Source organism: Trachurus japonicus, chromosome 10 (assembly GCF_045865225.1).
Source record: "Trachurus japonicus isolate A0001 chromosome 10, Traja_1.0".
Lineage (NCBI taxonomy): Eukaryota > Metazoa > Chordata > Actinopteri > Carangiformes > Carangidae > Trachurus > Trachurus japonicus.
The window spans coordinates 12,634,036-12,655,788 of NC_140916.1; the positions used below are offsets into that span (position 1 = coordinate 12,634,036).

At 40.6% G+C, this 21,753-nt stretch overlaps 1 protein-coding gene across 12 annotated transcripts in view; it reads left to right on the forward strand.

The window, feature by feature from the left end:
• atp8a1 (ATPase phospholipid transporting 8A1) overlaps window positions 1-21,753 on the forward strand; it is a 116,293-nt gene that overhangs the window by 69,108 nt on the left and 25,432 nt on the right. For all 12 annotated transcript variants that reach the window (XR_015036878.1, XR_015036876.1, XR_015036877.1 and 9 more), the window contains 6 exons: window positions 580-718; window positions 3,959-4,023; window positions 9,228-9,400; window positions 12,455-12,638; window positions 14,796-14,906; window positions 21,114-21,188. Coding sequence is in view for 8 of the 12 variants with exons in the window: in XM_085789326.1 (XP_085645452.1) it covers window positions 580-718; window positions 3,959-4,023; window positions 9,228-9,400; window positions 12,455-12,638; window positions 14,796-14,906; window positions 21,114-21,188 (747 nt within the window). In the remaining 4 variants the exon portion in view is untranslated. The remainder of the gene's footprint in view (window positions 1-579; window positions 719-3,958; window positions 4,024-9,227; window positions 9,401-12,454; window positions 12,639-14,795; window positions 14,907-21,113; window positions 21,189-21,753) is intronic.

A 21,753-nucleotide genomic window follows, 5' to 3' on the forward strand; every position in this document is an offset into this window, starting at 1 on the left:
TTTAACAACAGCAGGAACAATAGAACAATTCACACCCAAAACAGTAAATGAACACTCTGCAGATGTAGTCAGGTTCTGCCCTCAGTGCAGCGGTTCAGACGGGGCTACAGACGCACAGGCAGCATGGCTCGGGTCACAGCTTAAAGAACTTCCCCTGCTTTTTCCTCTGCTGCTGGCTTCTGTCTCCCCTCTACCCCTGGATGTTGTCAAACCTTTGGCCCTGTGATGGGTCAGTATGAGGCTGCAACCAACCCCAGTTGAACCGCCGTGTTTCCTGGGAGAAAACACCGTCAGTATTTTGTGGGTGTGCCCATGTGGGACAGATTGTATCCACAGTTTCACACACACACACACACACACACACACACACACACACACACACATGCATGCAGGGGCACAGTAACTGATCCAGAAACCCCCGTCGGGTGATAAACAAGAGCAGCTGATGAGGAAAAAAAAAAACATGACTGACTGAGTGACACAACCCGGGTTCACATGTTTCTCTGACACATGATGTTTCAAAGGCCTTCCTCTGTTATGATCACCACTTACTGCCTTTTTTTTCTCTCTCTGATGTAGAACCTGCAGCTCTTGGGGGCCACAGCCATCGAGGACAAGCTCCAGGATAAGGTGCCTGAGACCATAGAGACTCTGATGAAAGCTGACATCAAGATCTGGATCCTGACCGGGGACAAACAGGAGACAGCCATCAATATCGGTGAGCAGGAACTGTGAGACGACCATGTGGGTTGTATACACTGCTGTGATGTGCCTCAACAGCAACAACAATGGTGCAGTTCTATCTTGGAAATTTGCTTTTAATACGCTCCCCTCCACATACATGGAGAGGTCAAAAGTCACCACACTTGGAGCCTTGAATCTGTTTCCACCAATTTATGTTTTCCTCAGTGTTTTGCATTATGTTTAAGAAATTAGTACAGTGTTGTTAAGGCTTGATGATAAGCTCAGTTCTGCTTCCATTTCTCAAATAGCAGGCTGATATTAGGAAAGCAGACTAACCTGTAGTGCTGGGACTGACAGAGCGGCCTCCATAAAATCACACAGTGAACTTGAATTAATAAAATTTGCAGGATTTAAAAGAAGAATTCAGTGATTTAGTATGGCATTACCATTAAGCTGGGTAACTCAGAATTGAAGAAGCGGTGAAAGAAAGAAAGAAAGAAAGAAAGAAAGAAAGAAAGAAAGAAAGAAAGAAAGAAAGAAAGAAAGAAAGAAAGAAATTCTCAGACCTGTCCTGCCACAGTGCCATAAAGTTTCAAGCCTTTAACTTGTAAAACTGTCTCAATACTCCACTGATCGAGCGTTAAGCTTGCCATAGTACTTCTGGATTTTCACAATAGTCAATATATTAAACTACTGAACTCACTTTCTCATTAAATTTTGTGCATTGTGACTTACTTTAGAGTCTGTGTGTGCACGTGGTGTCAAACCAAATGAAAGTCATCTGTGCTGTGAGAAATCGTACACCAGCCTCTTACAGGTACTCAAGTCAGACCTGTGGCCATTCTTCACCCAGCCAGACAAACTACTGACAAACTAAATGCTTTTCTGTCACACATGTCGAGCAAGAACATCTGTCGCAGAACACAAGATGATGTATGAGCACACTGCGCTGACATGAAGTAAATAACATGCATATGTACACAAAGCAGGAACCTCTCACATATCTGGTTCCCCCAGAGGTTTTCAGCTTTGCAGATGTTATCAGAAAGGTGAATGGCCAACTCTGGTCTGCCACCATAGCTTTGTATTCCTCTTCCATAAATGACGCTGGTTGTTATTGCCTTTAGATGTGGCTAATTTTCCACAAACAGATCAACCTTGAATGCAGCCAACTCGGTAACACAGAGTTCAGAAAAATAGATATGAGAAGTAGCTCCAGTTGTGGCTGTACCTACCACTGTGGCCTGACTGAATCAGCCCTTTGTGCCCACTGTGCCCAGATGTGAGGAGGCTCTGCAGAAGCACAGGCTGCACTGCAAGTATTTTTACAGGTCCGCGCGTTTGACTGAGTTGCTCTGTAAAATCTGCGTTCAATATTGACTTTGTTTTTTACTATTTTCCTCACTGAAAGACGATCTCCATCGCACAGGTTAATGGTGCACCTTTTTGACACATTGGACGGGTGAATTTAGCCCTTCATATTTAGATTTTTCTACATTTCAAGGTGGCCTGAACCACCCAAATGCCTCATTTGGCACAAAATGTGGGGCATAAATACAAGTGAGGTGACTTATTTTCACATATCCATGACATCAAAGCATGGAAAGTCTGTTTGATCTGAAACTGTAAAGACTGTTATTGTTTCAGTGTGTTCCCTGAAACCCAGGAACCATCATGACATAATGTACAGTACCTTCTCTGACGCTGCATGTCTGGCTGCCCGAGGAAAGAGCAATGTTTGCTCTGGGACACGCTCCCAGTGCTGTGAGCTGTTTGTTGAGGGGAGTTGTACCTACGTAGTGCTTAGAACAGGTATGAGCCAGAATTCAATGAAAGGACAGTGTCTGCTGGTTTTTACTTGTAAGGAAACACTGCTGGCTTTACCGGAGGTATCACAGACGTGAAACACACATAATGCTGTGTTAATTTGGGTCAGAGGATGCATCATCCCCTCAAGCAAAGACAATTAAAAGAGCAAACACAAGCTCCTATCAACCTATGCAATTATGAGCCCCTATACAGGCCTACACTTCTACCAGAAAATATTGTCAAGTCACAGTTTCTCAGGTGTCCTCTTTGGCTAAAATTCCTATCTATAATTGTTGCTCCCGATAATCTAGATAACTGTGACATGAGTGTCGCTGCTACACATTCTTCAATTCACATGGGAACAGTGTTTAGTTCCGCCTGAGACGGAAAAAGGCCAGGAATTCAACTTTCTGTGGTGAAATACACACACAAAAGAAAAAGGCCAGTTTGGCTGCAGTCAAATGAACTTAAGGTAAACACATTAAGCGGAAGGGCTGTGGCAAGAATTGACAAGGGGGGAAGGGGGGTAGAGACAGTGTTGAGATGGGGAGACATTTTCCACACATTGGAAAATTTTTGGACGTTTGCACCTTTGCACTTAAGAAAACAATCTGCCAGACCCCCAGACCCCGGCCCTGTTTGGTTTTGACTCTGGGGGTGAAACCTACTCATTTCCGCATGCAAGACCCCCTCTCTATGTTTGTGTACCGTGTGTGCACAGTTGTGTTTGAGTGCGACTGTGTTTTTGTGTGTTTTATGCATAATCTTATCTCAGTTTCACTCACAGAAAATGCCACCCATGTATTAACAAAACATGGGATTTGTGGTAACCGCCTTAAAGAAACGAAAATCCCCTTCCAGACAGAAGCAAAGTGTTGAAGCCCACAAATATTCATGTGGTTATGCCACAGATGGCAGCCTTTTCAAACAGCCACAGCTCGAAACTGAAGGCTTCAGTCTTGATTCGAGAAACATTTTTGTTTTCCCCAATGGGAGGCGCGCTCTACCACCTTGCTGGTGACCCTGAGCATCTGTCCCGGCCAAGAGCTGAGGGGGAATACTCCCCAGAGAGCCATGTTGGGTAACTCAGAGTTGTAACTGCCTATTAAAACAGGAAACTGACAAACCCTTGTAAACCAAACTCATTAGTCATGTCCCAAGACACTGGCTCTGAGCTGTAACATTTTAATTGGTATCCTTTAAAAAGTATTACTGCATCCCGCAGTGTCCCTTATTTGTTTGATCGTGCTTTTTTAATCTGTGTTTCATCTGGGTTACTGTGTGTTTACATGTATGTTTGGGCAACACACAGCTAGGTTTTTGAGCTCAAGGGTGTTATTGAACCTGGAGTAAATGACAGTTGTTGAATGAACTGTGTAGTGATTTAGTGCATTTAAAATATTGTAATAAATTAGCTCTTTACAACATGGTGTTTGATCTTTTGTGTGTTTTTTTGTCATTGCAGGACACTCCTGCAAGCTGCTGACCAAAAACATGGGGATGCTCGTGATCAATGAAGATACTCTTGATGTGAGTATTAAGCATTTTTATATTATCAGTAAGATTACTTTGTTACTTACAAAACAAATAAATTACACGAAACTGACCATTGTTTCACAGAATTGTTTACTAAGACGATAGTTTCCTTTCCTCCTTGACTGAATCTGATTATTTATACAATTATACAAGTAACTAAATGTGATGTGGCTGATGTACATCCTGAAGTTTCTTCAAAACAGTAAACTTTCAACACAAATATGTAATGCATTGATAATACTGTAACACTTTATAATAAGTACACACTATTAAGCATTAGTTAAGCATTAATAAATACTGAATTCTTCATTCATAACGCATGAATACTCATTAGTATGTAGTTTGTAAACACAGTTAGTGCTTATCAATGATGAGTAAAACTGTGTTTATAAACTACATACTAATGAGTATTCATGTGTTATAAATGATGAATTCAGTATTTAATGCTTAACTAATAACTTAACTACTACTACTAACTTAATTGTGTGTACTTGTGTTACCTCTAATCCATATATACTCGGGGCACAATACAATTTATCAGAGTTTACTACTTTAATAGCAAAGAATTAGCATTGTTAGTTTAGGTTGAAGAAGATTAGTAATGACTCACAACATTTAGTGACATTTCTTTTAGTGGCTGTTCCAACAGATTAGATTGATTTATGCTGATGTTGGGAACTGTTGAACAACTCTGGCCACCATTATATACTGTACAGATCCCTGTGTACATTGAAGTTTCTGTCCACCTTTAACTGTACATAAGTTGAAACAATTGCTCAGGAATATTTCCAAGTGCTTCTTGAAGTTAAAATTGTGACACAAGTGTAGTAATCTCTTTATTTTAGCACCCGGGCCCCTGTCTTGAAACTGAAAAGATTTCCCCACAGGGAGCTTTTCCATACACACATACAGGCGGCACACATCCCAAATCTGCCTTCAACATCTTTAAGACACCCAGCAGAGAAGTCTGTTGACCCCCCGGCAGGAGAGCCTTGTCTGTTGTTTCTGAGATTGAAAAGGGCAAGTCCCTGCACTTCCATCAGGAGAAAGCAAAGCAGAGCAGCCGCAGATGGAGGAGAAACTCGCCTGGGTTTAGTGTGCCGGAGAAGAAAAGGGGGTGTAGTGAGAAGAAGTGGATAAAGGAGGGGGAAGCAGCAGGGGGGTGTTCGGGGGTGATGACGGACGGCCTTCACTCTGTCAGCCAGTCGTTAAGCGTGATAAATAGAGTAGAGGTAGAAATTCGGGGTCGGTGCATTCATAAAGTACACGGACCGGCACTTTGAAATGTCAGCTCCCATTCTCCTGTGGTTGAGCAGATGCTTACATAAGGCAGTTTGTTAAAACTCTCCACCAAGACCAAGGAGGCACAGCGAAGAGGGGACCAGGCAGCAGCGCTGGTAATTCAGAGAGCTCTCGTGCTGCGAAAGAGAGTAATTGGAGCATGGCTTCCCCCTTTGCTGTGTTTAGAAATGGTTATCAAAGGGAGGACAAAGTTTTAGACATCCCCTGTACTAAATCTTACTCGAACTGAAATTCCCAAAGTGAACTTCGGTCTCCAAGGTAGGATTAGGTCATTTTGAAAAGCTTTGTCTTCCAGTCGGTGTGTTTAATCATTTAGAGAACTAACAGAACGTATTCATCATTAGTATATTAATCACTATAAAGTCCAGTTACAGATAAATTGAGCTAATTATTTTCATTGTTTTAACAAAAAAGGTTATTTGTCTTTATTTGGTTATTAATAACAAAACCAAGATCAAAAGAAGATTTAAAAAAAGATAAATGATAGAAAAAAGTAATAATAATTTGTCGCATAAACACACATGTCCACACAGTTGTGACTAAGGTGGAGCATCCCCTTGTTGGGTGGGTGCCTCTCAGTCTAAGACAGATGATGACATTACATCTATACAAATGTCCAGATTCCACATCATGAGTGTCGTGTCCTGTTGGCTGCATCACTCGGCCTATATCAACAATGGAGCTCAGTCTTTATGGGCAGCTCTTGTGGATTTCTGAATGGAGGCCACATACCCACTCCAAAACCAAACACTAGCTAGTCACATAGGCTAAACTGGTCATTATAGCCATAACAAAGAGGCTTTAGGAGGAGACATGTAGCATTAGTGCTAAAATTCCTCAGTGTAAATTAGGGGGGAAATGGCTGCTCTACTTGAGGAAATGGTAAACTTAGCTTATCACAGTATGTGATTAATAGGTTTAGCCCCAAACAGAGTGAATTCCTCCTCATACATATGTTATACCAGCTTATACAAGGCGCACACAGAGACACACACTCACACTGAGATGTCATCTAAAATCAGGCAGTTAACCGAGATGGAGAGACTTTACTTTTCAGCTTGTGGCTGAATACAAATCTGATAACCTATACCTACTCTGGCCTACACACACACACACACACACATCCATACCCGCCTGTCCACTGCTCACCATCTCGTGCTGTTTTACGCACCCCATCAGGGATGGCTAAGTCCTCACAGCTGCTTTCTGCTTGTATCCTCTTGCTCGATTTCTCTCCTCTGTTAATCCATCATCTCTGTCTTTGCGTGTCTCTCACTCTCCTTCTCTCGCTTTGTGAAACGTAAAGCCCCTTTCTCCAAATATTTCCTTTAAGCTGGGGTTTCAAAGTTTTGTTATGCCAAGCGAATGTTGCATGGTTCCCTTGGTACAGTCTGACTGCTCTGACATATTTGACCTCAACACCAGGCCAGACCCCTCCCTCCCACAGTCCTGTTAATGACCACCATTTTTTTTTTAATGATTACAGCTGTTTGAGCATCTGCTTGGCACATTATGTTTGATACCCTGCATTATATCTGCTCATTTAAGTCTGTCTTTCTCCTTCTTAACACATGTAACTTAACATCCAGTTTCCCCTCTATTACCGTATATTAATTTAGATATTTCCAAGGTTGGGTAAACCATTCTTTTCTACCACACTATCACAGTATATTACAGGGTTCCTACGCAAGTATGGAAAGTATGGAATAATATGGAATTTGATTTCATACATTTCCAGGTCTTGAAAAGTATGGAAAACGGAAACTAATGTATGGAAATATATTTATCTTAATACTTATCTGGGTTTGGTCTTATTCACATTATTACTTTGTAGCCTATGCGCTATTGTACCTAGCTACAATATCCTGGAAATGATTTGGTTTCATAATGGCATACAAATCCAGAATAATGAAAACAAATGATTAATTGCATGCTTTATTAATGTGAAACACATCTACGGTATTTACTCAAATGTCACAAATTATTTAAAAAAATTTTTTTACTGAGACACTGCAAAAACTCCAAATCTTTCCAAGAATATTTGATTTGCCTTATTTCTTGTCAAAATGTCTCATTTCTAGTCAAAACTAATCTCTTTCCACTTAAAATAAGACTCGTCACCTAAAAATCTACTTGTTTTTAGATCATTTTCACTTGTTTCAAACAAATTTTCACTTGAAATAAGTAGAAAAATCTGCCAGTGAAAGCAAGATTTTTGTGCTCGTAATAGAAAGAAAAAACTTGCTCCACTGTCAGATTTTTCTACTTATTTCAAGCGAAAAATCTGCTTGAAAGAAGTAAAAAGTATCTAAAAACAAGCTACTTTTTATGTGATGAGTCTTATTTTAAGTAGAATTAGATTTGTTTTGACTAGAAATGACATTTTGACTAGAAATAGGACAAATATTCTTGGTAAGAGCTTGAGTTTTATGTAGTGGAAATCCGGAAATTAGGGTCTGGAAAAAGTATGGAATTTGGAAATTTAAAATGTGTAGGAACCCTGATATTAGTATGAACTGTACCCATGTGTATCAGTACATTTTCTGAATACTACCACATAGATACTATTGCAAGAAGTGCTTCTCAAATACTAATGTACTTTTCAGCCCAGGTGACCTTTAAAAATATTTAAATAAAATACTTTTATCCTTTTAATAGAAATATACATGTGGTACATCTACCGGTCCCTCAGAATATAGTTCCATAGAGATTTTTTTTAATCTCCTAATGACTTCCCCATCTGTGGGGAAGATGACTGAATGATGAATACAATGATGATCTCACCACTCCATCCATCCCGTCCATATGACTGTACAACAGGACACTATATCCTCATATTTGTAGGTTTCCATCATCCATCATCGTCATCAGAGCTGTATATACTATATGAGCAAACAGGATCCATTTGCAGAGCTCCTCCGTGTTATCACCTTATGGCCAAGGTCTGATGGTAATAAGCATGAGAAGCATAATAAATATTTAAAATATCAACAGCAGCTGCTCTGCAGTATTTGGGGATTAGCAGCAAGAGTGGACAGACTTGCCTCAACTATGTAAAGCGAATGTTATTTGGAAACAAGCTACAACATGTAGTGTCTGAGTGGACTAATGGGTTTTAGTGGAGTCCTTAGCACAAAATGTAGTGACACAACCAATGAAGCATGTTTATCTGACCTATGTATAATTGTTTTATTGTTAGAATTGAAAGTCTTAAAAATGTGTTTGGGTTGAGACTAAAGTTGCACAAATGAATAATGACGTACTGAATTTACTTTATTTTCACATGTTTTTATTAACTGTTTACTCTCCTATTTACACTACCAATTAAAAGTTTGGACACACATCCCTGTTTTTTCTTTATTTTTATTACTTTCTATATTGTAGATTCAAACTGAAGACATCTAAACTATGAAGGAACACATAAACAACTCATCCCAAACCTACTCAGTTGGGTTTAGGTCGGGTGACAGATAACACTTTTGTTTTAATTAACACTTTTGTGTTTACTGTATAATTCCATATGTGTTCCTTCATGGTTTTGATGTCTTAAGTATGAATCTACAATGTAGAAAGTAATGAAAATACAGAAAGACCATTGAATGAGGAGGTGTGTCCAAACTTTTGACTCGTGTATGTCCATGAGCACTGAATTAATTTTGTCTGGGAAACTGTCGAATATCTTTTAGCTGCTATTAAAATTAAATTGAAAATAATTTTAGAGTAAGATAATTACAAACTGACTTGTATACATTAATTATAATCACAGATGATCCTTGAAATCAAACATCAGTGGATATCACCTCTAGCAAATATAATTCCATAGACTTCAAATTATAATGACTTATTACACTAATTAACCAAAAATGCATGAAATGTTTTTTTTTTTTCTCACACAGGGAACAAGGGAACTACTCAGCCACCACTGTGGCATGCTGGGAGATGCCCTCTACAAGGAAAACGACTTTGCTCTCATTATTGACGGGAAGACTCTCAAATACGCCCTTACATTCGGGGTGCGACAATACTTCCTGGACCTCGCCCTCTCCTGTAAAGCTGTCATATGCTGCAGGTGAGATTTACCCCTGGAACAACAAAATACTGTAAACGTCACACAACAATTATCCCACTCACCAACACAAGACAATGAAAACATTGTTCTTTTTGCAAAGACTTTTCTTTTTTAATACGTTTGTATGTTTGAAACGCACTACACAAACTAAGTAGTCTTCAGTAAATTTTGGTTTAAATACTTGCATACAGTACAATCAATAGATAGATAGGATATTGATCCTGAGGGAAGTTTAGAAATACATTTAGAGCAAATTGAAACTAGTAAACTATTTAAACTAGATAACTACATTTAGAAATACACCACACACACAAGTTAAAGCCGCAAATTAGGTATCTTTTTTCTACTTTTTACTGACATCACTGATTATTTCTGAGAACTCGGTTGCTTGGTAAACATTTTTTTCTAAACTATATACACATGGACCATCAAATTCAGCAAAAAAAATCTGTTCTGTCCATTGGCAAATGTCAAATATTAAGGGTAGTCTTCATAAAATCAAATAGTTTTGCCTCCAAAATGTCAGCAAAAGTAAATAATTGCCCATCACACAACCTCAGAGTCCAAGCAGATGTCATGAGTTTGCTTGTTTTGGTCGACCAAAAGCCTGAAACCCATTTCACAGTGATATAAAACAGAATAGCAGCAAATCGTCTCAACTGACGAGCTGTTCGTGAGTAATATTCTGCATCTTTGCTTAAAAAATGGCTGCAATTAAATTAAAAGCTCTACGGTTGAAGTATAAAGTACAACGTCTTAGCCTTAAAGGTCAGCAAGGTTTTTTATGGCAACAGTTCAAGAAGTGTGTTATGAATTCAAATGGAAACTTTCAACATTATGTAGGTACACTGTTGACTTGCCCAGGCTACATAAGTAATAGGAAGTACTTAAATACTCAAGCAACCGTGACGGGGTCTGGGACCAAAAGTCAGCACCATATTTTCAGAAGAGCAGCAAACCTTCAGGTGCCACACGATGACTCAGTGCATTACATCAATTTTTTTATTTATTTTTTTCCCCACCTCTTACCTCTGCCTTTGCCTCGTGTGCACTCAGTGGGCACCGAGAGACACTGCGAGATGAATGAGACCTCTTAAACCACAGAGAAGATAAACATTAACAGTTTCACAGCTAGAGACAGACGTTCGGTTTACAACATCATCTCTGGAGACTGTTTTACTGTACACTGCCCCCATTTTAGTGGACAAAGAGCAAGCTCCCGTGTGTGGGAGGCTTCAGCCTTTTGCTCAGGATATAAAGTCAAGTTTGAAGTCTTGTAAAAGAAAGGTTATAAGATGTGTCACAGACATCAAACTAATGGTTGGCTCTGATTTATGGACCCACTACAAGAAGTCTTACAGGGTGTCCAAACATTCGGATAAACAGCAGTAAGACATGAGAAGGTCGTCTACCAAGGATTTGACGAGTAATCTTCGCGGTGGTATTTTCCTCCCAGTTCATTCAGTTCAGTCCTTGTCACCGTCAGCTCTACACAAAATGCATTTGCACATAAACATTCATCCCCTTTAACAGGACACTCCTAAATCATCCCAAATATTGGAGTTTAGGAGTCACATAAATGGGAACAGCATGTGCCTAGTCACGTCGTTTCATTTGATTGTAGTAAAAGTGCATAAACTTTTGGTGAATTAGTATTGTGGGCAAGGACAAAGGGACACTCCAAGTAAATCTGCAAATGGTTATGGTTGAGGTAAAAGTATATTATGCAGAAATGGTGACTCCTCCTCCCCAGCTCAGAGAGAGAGAAAGAGAGAGAGACCAGTGGCAGCTACAGAGTGAATGAAGAGAAGGAGCAACTTTAGTGAGTCATAGAAATAAAACTTTATTTTGTGATTGTTTCGCAGACGTTGGGTTGTTAACTACTGTACAAATAAGCACACCCACACTTCCACACAGCTCTGCAGGATGGAGCTGCCGTGTTGGATCATCATCCACAACACAGTGAGAGTGAGAGCAGAGGAGACAGAGACGGTGATAAGACTTGGTCACTGTGTTTTTATAAAGTCCTGCATGCTGTTATTGGCTGACGGCTACACACCCGCTGGCCAAAGGCTGCAGCACAGAAAATCCCATACACAACAAAATGACAAAATAGGCAGAGGGCAGCAGCTCTGCAGATTGTAATTTCTGATTTGGGAGGAATTCATTATGTATGGGTTTATAGATAGAAAACAATCCTACATTATACTTCAACAGTGATGGATACAAGTCACTGAACATCCCGTGTAGCACATTTAGAGCAGTCACGAAAAAACAAATGGTACAACTGTCAATTTACCTTAAACAGGGTGTCCTCAAAAAGTCATTCAGGGTCCCCACATGTCCTGGAAAACCTGGAAAATGATTGACCAATTGGAGAACACATGGAAATTGAGAAAAAACGTCAAATGTCCTGGAAAAGCTTGAGTTGTCCTGGAAAATTATTTGTCACATCGTGAAATCAGCTACCAGAGCTCTATTTGACTTTTTCAGACCCCACCAAGGATTTATTTTCCAAAGAAATGCCCAGTGAGAAAACTAGTGACTTTGAGTTGATGAGTGTTTCCATTATTGGACCTATTGTCTCCTCTGCTGAGTGACAGATACATAGTGACAGAGAGCTTTTTTGGATGTGGTTTAAAAACAAAAACAACATAAATTTGTCTTAATTTCTAAGCATGTAAAATAATTATTTCATAGATAAGTTAGAGCCATAGACCGCACATCTTTAAATCAAACTTTTGGGGGTGAGAGAGAAGAATAATCATAGAAACAAACTGGTTAAATGTACAAAATAAGCTACAACTGTTGAAAAGACTTCTCAATGGGACGGGGGATGTATTTGTGTATGGCGTGATTACATATATGTCCTAAAAAAATTCTGGAAAATGATTTCAAGAAAAGAGTGGGAACCCTGTCATTGACCATGCAGAAAGAGGACGCAGAGGACATATAGAGAGCAATAAGAACAAGCTTCAGGGGCTAACAGTGGAGATGCACTGTATCTTCTTTTGATTAATCGTCCTATTTCCTGTGCTCCTGCCTCCCTTTCAGAGTATCTCCTCTTCAGAAGTCAGAGGTGGTGGAAATGGTCAAGAAACAGGTGAAGGTGATCACGCTGGCCATTGGCGACGGTGCTAACGATGTGGGAATGATCCAGACGGCCCATGTCGGAGTGGGAATTTCAGGAAACGAGGGCCTGCAGGCAGCAAACTCCTCTGACTACTCTATTGCCCAGGTGAGCTACAGTACACGCTGACACCGAGAGAGGAAACAACAAGTAATAATCAAAGTCTGTTGCGTTCACATTCTCAGTGAAAGTCAACTTTATTTGTCTCCTAGTGGAAGAAATTACTGTGGCAAAAGAGAAACTGTTGCATACAGAAGCAAATTGTGCAAATGAGCCGTCAATAAATTAATACAGGTGTCAATTCATGTTTAAATATGATGTCTTCTTTCAAAGGTGGGGAACTTAGCCAGTTATTATTTTATAGTTAAAATGCACAACTTAGCATTTGTTAAGTAACTGATCCCATTTGAAAGGGGCTGTGAAAGTTTTGACAACGCAAAGTGTCACAATTTGATTTATTAGCTGCTTAATAATATTCAGACAACATTAATTTGAGACTGCCCTCAGGACTTATTAAACAAAAAATGTAAAATCAAAAGCTGTAAACCCGTTTGTGAACTATTCATGTAAGAATAAGAATATTCATATGCTGACACTAAGCCTAAATATTTAAATGTGATTTTAACTTGACAAGAATATGTTTTGTTTGAAGCTGTAGATGTGAACTGCTCTGATGCCCATTCAAGTTTCTGTCTTCTAACAAAATCAGATTTTACAAACTGTCAGTCCTGTCATTGTCTTCTCAAGTGTAACATGCATTAGTGATAGCTCGGCACATTGTACTGAGCAACAAAAGATCTCATGTCAAACCAGGACATTCGCTTATAGAACGAAGGAGCGACACCTGTACAAGAGGCATCTGCTGACACCCAACTCCCAACATAACTATACAGAAACAGATCCCGGCAAAAAGCTGTTCAAATAGACGTCTATGTCCTAGTAACCAGTTTGTCTGAAACTCAGTATCGTCATATGATACCGGTGAGCAACAAAAAATCTGTGTCTCCTGTATCATGGCTCTGTTTCTACACTGCTTACCACTCAGTCCATCATGTTTCTGTTACAGCCACAGGGTTTGAGAGTCTGGGAAACCAGTAGGTGACTGCAGCACAGTGCACTCTCTGTGCTGCAGTATGCAATTACCATTCAAGAGACTTTGGTTTGTCTTAAGTGCCCCCTTCAATCCACATGGCATGTAGAATATGTATGTCTTTCAAAGACAGGTGGCCTCTTATAATCGATTTAGTTTGTGTCCCAGCATCAAATTAAATTACACCTCCAGACTTCCAGTGGTGTTTTCCCTGTATTGGCGTAACGGTACATTAACTGTAATTTGCAGACGGCAAACTGAAATCAATCCTGAGAAGTTGTGTAACTTACTTTTTTCTGTTCTTGTGTGTGATTTATATTAATGCTGTAAAGAACCAGATGGGATCCTTGCTGTTGTAGATTATTAGGGAGACACTTTCTAAGATTGAATACTTGAAAGCTCAGAATAATCTGGTAAAGCAAAAAGAACATTGAAGAGGCTTCGGGGTCGAGGCACCTCTGCTGCCCGTCTGTCATCAGCTCAGATCAGTGTTAACTGAAGTTTAAGCCGACCATTGGCGGGGTCAGACTAACTGGGGGCCGCCACAGTGCTTTCTTTTCACCAAGGAATACTGCACTGCCACTGAAAGACAAGCAGACATTCAAATAAACAAAAATGATATTTCTCCAAATTTAGGTCCTCTCTTTTTATCTTCTGCTCCAGTTTCAGAGATATTTTAAAAAAAAATAAAAAAATAAAAAATTTCCTCATCAGATGGCAAAATGTGGCATAGATTGTGAGCTTTGTTTTGGTTATTTACTGACAACTAAGATGAAGCACATGCTGCTTCAGTGTAATCACACTTATCATCCTGAAATTGCGCTAAAATTTCGAGGTTCACCACAGACAGTAAATGGTGGTATAATTATGAAGGCATTAAACTATTATTCTGAGCCTTAGGAGACAAGTACCCCCATATGAACTCCTCCATTTGCAGGAACTCAGAGCTTGGTCTTACAATCTCCGACTAGAAATCTGTGGAATGTGTTAGTGAGCGCTTTGGCCACAATGCTTCATCAGTCCGTTAACCCTCTGCTGGCTTTAATCTTGGAAGTTCCTGTAACCGCTTTAGTGTTCCAGCACTGATCTCTGATTATGAGGAACCATTAGACAGTGGACTGTACACAGACTGCGACTATTCATTCATCTTGTCTTATTACTTCCCTCCCACACAGTTCAAATACTTGAAGAATCTGCTGCTCGTCCATGGAGCCTGGAATTACAACCGCGTAGCCAAGTGTATCCTGTACTGCTTCTACAAGAATATTGTCCTCTACATCATCGAGGTAACTCTCTCTCATTAGTTCTCGAGGCTGAGCATCATGTAATGAAGCAGATCTGAATGCAGAGCTTTGAGATTTCTCTGCGTAACATGATTATAAAAAGTTTCCATGTTTGTGTTTCTCTTGACTGGCCCCTCACATTACCTGCCAGTTTGTGCAGCTCCTGGGTGAATGGTCTGAGTTTGACATGTCTGGAAAGAAAATGCACAAACAAACACAGACACACACACACACACACACACACACACACACAGTAATGAAAGGAAAACTATACCTATTTAACTTGAAATCTGCCGTAGGAAATCCTCACCAGTTATTGAAGCCCAAGGAATATTAACCCACACAGCCCATGACTAATTGTGATGTACGACCAACTCACCGGCTACACGACCTGTTTCTTTTGGTGCCCCAGGATTACGAGATGTTTTGTTTTGTTTCTCCACTGTTTAGACAGCAGATACAGACACAGTGCAGTTTTAAATGAAAATGGAATTTGGTCTGAGTCTTTTGGGCTGCACATGAGCATTTTGCAGTTAAATTTTTAGCATGTGTTATTTACAAGTGGCAAAATTATATTAATATAATGACATTAGAGCTGAGTATCAGAATGCGATAAAGTTACAGACATACTGACAGTTCATTTTCTAAACAAATCATCAAGTTATTTCACATTTTTTCCATTTGATTTAGTTGTTTTCTTGTGTTTTGTTGGATCAAAATAAGTAAAAGATACAATTACAAAGTGTTAAGAATGAACAATGGATTCAGTTTCTCTTAAAATCTGTCATAAGATCTTATGTGGAAACTGGGAACCAGCACAGCAACTTTTTGTATTGATGTGTCTGGTATGGGAAATAACAATAGTTTATTATTAAATTAATCGTCAACTATTTTGATAATCAAATAATTTGAGTAGTTTTTTAAGAAAACAAAGTCCAAATTCTCTGATTTCAGCTTCTTAAATGTGAATATTTCTGGTTCCTTTATGACAATAAACTGAGTATCTCTTTGGTTTGTGGACAAAACAAGACATTTGAGGACGTCATCTTGTGGTTTGGGAAACACTGATTGACATTAACATTTTTTAACATTTTATTGACCAAACAACGAATCGATGAATCTTTTGAATAATCAACAGATTCATCGATAATGAAAATAACCGTTGGTTGCAGCCCTAATATCAGGTAATGAATACTTGTATCTAGCATCAAGCCCCACTCTCCCTGTTATATCAGCGGCCTGTTAGTGTGCGGTGGGTTCGATGGCATGTGACAGATACCAGACCCGTTGGTGATTGCAGGTTCAGAGGTATAACCAGGAATGACCAGGCAGGTTAAGTGCTTCCTATCAGCAGCAGCTTTATCATCGGGAGTGCTCAGATGTTTTGATCTTACAGGCCAGGCACTCGTCTGACGGAAGAAGAAACTTTTAGCTTTGCATCTCCATATTATACATATCAGTAAGCTTTGACGGAGATGCACTGCTGTTCTCCATGTAATCTGCTTACTTTGAAGATTTGGAGCTAATGGACATAAGAAACAGTCATACTCTGTAAGTTAAACATCAGTATCTTACTTCAGCTCTTTGTAAGTTGGTTTACAAACCTTCATTGTCCACTTTTATAAAAATTAGTTGTTATACTTAATTAAAAACAAAAAACTAGTCAAGAAAGGACAGACATGAAGAGAACAAATAATACAGCATTTGAAGCACCCTCTACCTAACCTAACACTTGTGTTAACTGGGAGGGGGGTAAATGATTTACACTCTTCCTTTATCTGTAAGGGGACAATTTGGCGGGCGCTCCCTGGTCATGATATGCAGTGGCAGGAAAGGATCAGCCACATGTTTTTAAAATATCATCACCACATAACCTGTCATGGAAATATGAGCACTTTAAAGTTCTCTTTTGTTCATCTTCTTTCTGCGACACTTAACCTCTGATCCCCTTTTCCATCCCCATTCTGCTTTATATGCCATGGAGAATCAGTAGACTACCTTTTACATTCCTGCGCGTCTGCTTCTGGCTTATTGTGACCCCAAGTGAAAGAGGGCAGTCAGTCTCTTTCCAAGCTATAACTGCAGTTGTAGGCACCGCAGCTGTTTGATCATGCTGCCCTTTTCCAGATAAGGTAAAAAAGAAAAAATACCAGTCACGTATTCAAAATGAAATTCAATTTGCTGTAAATTGAATTTACTGTCGGCAAAAACATTGCATATAACATTTCATTCTGGCCTACATGTACGGCGTCTTTCATTTTCATCCCTGCTTTTAACCATTTTTTCCAGTGTTTCACTTAGAAGTCTGGAAAAGAGGTGGCGCAACTTCTAATGAACTGTTTATATGACATAAAGTCACGGCTATGCAAATCTCTTCCGTCTTTTATCCACATTTTCTCTCCCTGCCTTTTACCTGTTTGCTACAATCACATCAAAACCTGCTCAGAGTTCCTCTCAGCATTGTTGCTCCGTTTCTTTCTGCTGCAGCTCCTCTTTGAAACATACCGGGGCCCTTTTCAAAGCAGATTTTTTCCTACAAGTGGAACATAACATCTATAGTTCTGTCTGCAGGGCGAGCGTCTTTATAGCACACCTTTTGTTGCTCTCTAAAAACATAACCCCCACCACCACCACCACCACCACCCCCCATGCTACGCTCCTTCAGGGGATTCAAGGGATTCAATAGGACATTTCTTCACTGTTTGGCTGCTTCAATATTTCAAATGCCCCTCTTTTTTTTTTGCAAGACCCTGACATCTAACACAGCAGCAACCCCGGGGTATGGGTAAAAAAGCTGCATTTGTTACACTAATAGGTTTACTTTTGTGCTCCCGTGTTTTTCTCCTCGACTCCCAGGCTACCTTGCATTGGGAGGAACAAGGATGTCGACAGGAATTTTAACTTTTTTGTTCGCAGCACCATTGTCCTGAACAGTTTGTGTTACAGTTTGAATGCCAGGGACTGGGAATCTGTGTTAAAGCCTCTTTTCATCTGCCTCTGTTTCCACTGGGTCTTTGGTTCATTTTAAGAGACACGGAGTAGGAGGGTGAAGGATTCTGCTGCAGCTATTTCGGAGGATGTGAATGTGAGCACAACCCAGCAGGGAACAGTTGTGTGATAATTTAGGATTTCCTGTGAGTCACTCAGGGTTAATTTTTGATTCAGACACTAATGTTGTCGCTCCTATGTGAGAGCTGGAGCTGCTTCGCTTTTCCCTTTTTTTCTCCAGATACTGATCACAATGATGGGGCGTTTTCACAATCCAATCAGAACAGATGATGATGATCACATATTGAACATGAAATTCAGTGTGATTTAGAAAGGGAGCGTTTGTTTTTAGCAAAGGTGAAGCAGAAGCAGAATTCATAGTTTTGACTTAGTTACAAACAGCGTTGCTAACAAAGGAAGAGGAGTGAAAAGGATTGAGTTCAGCTTCATTCAGACTAAGAGACCCACAAGAAGCCATAGCAACTCAATTCAAATGAACGATCCAGCTGGCCACTCTCGTTTGATTGACACATTGCAGCGCGGTAAAGAGGGATGGGGGGTGGGGGGGGCTGATGGACAAGTGGCATTTATGAGGCAATTACATGAAAGCTCATTCAGTGCGGCTGGGTGTAGTTAGAGAGGGTTGCCGACCGGTATCGCTCTGAATTAAAAACACAGAGGGCCGTGCCTGGCATTGTGAGGCAGCTTGTGTTTTTTTAGCGCCACATATTTGCAGCATATCAGCTCCTTCTTCTTTACGTCGCCTCCTCTTTATCCTTTTGCCTTCTTTGTGTATGAATTCCTTTAGCAACTCTGCAGCGCTAAGCTTAAGAGTATCAGGGCTCACATTGTTGGGGGGACAAATGTCGCGCTCCCTCCACCCCCCCCTCCATGCCACAGCCACATCGAGACGAGGCTTGCAGAGCCCTGGAATCAATGATTTTTGATTCACTGATGAATATGCAAGAAGGCCTCTGATCGGCTAGAGCCCCCTGGCCCAATCCCCCTTTTTCTCAGCTCCCGCTTCCCCCCCCCACCATTACTGTTTTTCATGATGTGCAGTCGGGGAGAGAGGCCAGCCACACCCCTTCGCTGAGTGGCACTCAATGAGGAGAAGAAAAGGGGAAGAAAAATCCTGCCTGGTACTTCCCCTAATGAGCAAATCAATGCATCTGTCCCTCAAGAGATGGGAGAGGGAGAAAGAGAGAGAAGCTATTGGGACCCTGAAGGACCAGGCCAAAACACTCACACAGAAGCAGTTACCACATGCTATGAATAGGAGCCTTTTTTAACTTAGCACAACAATATATCAGCCCAGAGCCTCTCATTGAGCAGAGCTGTAATTAATTCAGCAGTTTGACCTACCCGCTATCCTCTCGTTACCATTGCTTAAGCCAAACTAATGGTTGAACCTGCCTCATGGCTTTGGTTCTTCTTCTTCTACGCATAACCCCTAGCAACGGCATCTGAATGTATTTCTCGGCAAGCCAAGACCCCCAAAAAACACCTAGAAACCATTATCGCACTGCCAGCAGATGTACTGTCCACCTTCTGATTCTCATGGTCAGAGGGTTAGCCATGTGAATTTGAAAAAAACAGCCCCCCACCCCTACTACCCCTTACCCCTTCATAAAAAAGATTCAGCATCATGGTAGAGTGCACCTGATGGAGTGGAGGGTGGGATCTGTGATGGGTGGGTGTGGCAGGGAGGGGAGACGAGGGGGCCACATTCATAAACACTGGACTCATCTATAGGCACCCAGCCTCTCCTCTGCGACTGAGGGAATGAAGGGAGGAGGGGAGGAGGGGAGGGGTGGTGGGGGTTACAGACATTTGTTTTCATGCATATGCTTGCACGATTAAATGGGAAAGGCCAGTGGCAGATTGGTGTTGGACGTGTAGACAGTGGCAGTGGTGGGTGGGGCCCTCAAACAGGCTTTGTCCCCTATCTGAGAATTTGTAGCAGTTCATGCCTTCATAATGAAGTTAAATGAAGCGAAGAAATGCTTGGTAGGCCATGGCCAAAAACACAGCACCCCTGATGTTCCCCTGACAGATTTTGGCATGAGCAGGAGCCAGTTCTGGACCACAAAGTGTCAAATGGAAACAAAGTGAGACGCAAATGCTGATGCCTTGTTAGTATACCAGCAATTTTCATATTGTACATGCACTTTTTCTACACGATGTGTCACACAAATCTACTTTACAACAATCAATAATTCAATCATGTGTCATTTTTTATGTATATATGTTGCTCTACTGGCATGTAAAAATAACTCTGTCAGTCCTGGCTTCTGTCCTGGTCACAGAGGCATTGTTTTGTGCAGATAAGTATGACTAATCAAGATATGGTGATAAGCCTCATCTCCACCCAGCATATGGTTTACATTACCTCTGTCTCGCTTTCCTGACATGATATATCAAAGTTTCCATTATTCAAAGTCCCACAGGCCCGACTCTGCCCCTATAACTAACCCCGTCTGTCACCCACTTGTCTTCAGGTAGACCATGAAGGGAAACAGTGGGCTTGATATATGTTTGTTGGTTAATCCTGTAATGAATCCAGGAGACAATTTGCATCGCAGAGGTGGCATCTGGGGGTCTTTCCCACCGTCACTCTTTTTTTTCTCCCAAGTTCTAGTATTTAGGCCCCTCAGTCTTTCCTGGGTTTTAAATCTATCTGAATTACTCTAATGGTATGCTGATCTCAGGTCAGCACCTCAAACAAACATATTAGTTTTATTTGATTGTGATGTTCACAATCATTTCACCAAAATTACCATTATTATAAGATTTGTATCAGCAGGAACTGTTCTCACTGTGATCTGCTCATAATATGAGACTGTTAGATCCTGCAGTCTCTATCTGAGGTGTCTGTCGCCGTTTGACGGTGAAGGATGTAGTGTGACTGAGAAATGGATAGTTAGCCTGTAGACACAGTGAGGCTGTCTCAAATCAGAGAGTAGTTACCAGTACTCACCCTCTCTGTCACTAACACAAAGCATACGCGCATACACATAAAGGGCAGTGAGAGAGACCACAGACATTTGCTAGAGTTTTCATCATCTAATTTGAGTGAAGATTAAAGTGTGAAATTCAAACTCAAAGTGGCCTTCTTCATCTACCATTTAGATTGATTAATACTTATTTATAGAAAGTCTGATGAACATGTGATTAAGTTTTCCTTTTTTGAAGTTTTTCATTTGTTTTTGTCTCCCTCAGATCTGGTTCGCGTTCGTTAATGGCTTCTCGGGTCAGATTCTCTTTGAACGCTGGTGCATCGGCTTGTACAACGTGGTGAGTGTTAATAAAATGGTCCACTTTCCCCTCTGTCACTCTCCTCACACAGCACTGATTTGCCACGGTGCCCCAAAACTGATCCCTTTTTTGCACAACTATGTCATCAACATCCTGAAAAATTTCTCCTTTATTTATGACCTGTTGTCAAGTCCCTATTCCCTCTGTGCCCTGAACTATGTACTGAATGTGAAAGAACAACAACTTCACTTGCCCCAAAGAGTGTAGTTAGCGAGGGCAGCTACGTTTGAATGATAAAAAGAATAGAAAGACTGGAGCAGCAACGGAGCTGGCTGCTGATACAAGGAGTCCCACAGGGCTCTATAATGGGACCACCGCTAATGAACCCATATTTCATGTCTGTCATGAATTTAATAGAAGAGAAAAATGTGCATCTGCAAGTCTGATCTTTAATACTGTGCTCTTACGGCCGCACAGAGTTGATATGTAACTTTAAACTGTTTATTAAAATCAACTCAATTCAATAAACAAAAAACCAATGAGAGAAGTGCGAAGTGAAATTTCTCCACATTCCTGATCGGCCTCAAATGGAAATAATTTATGG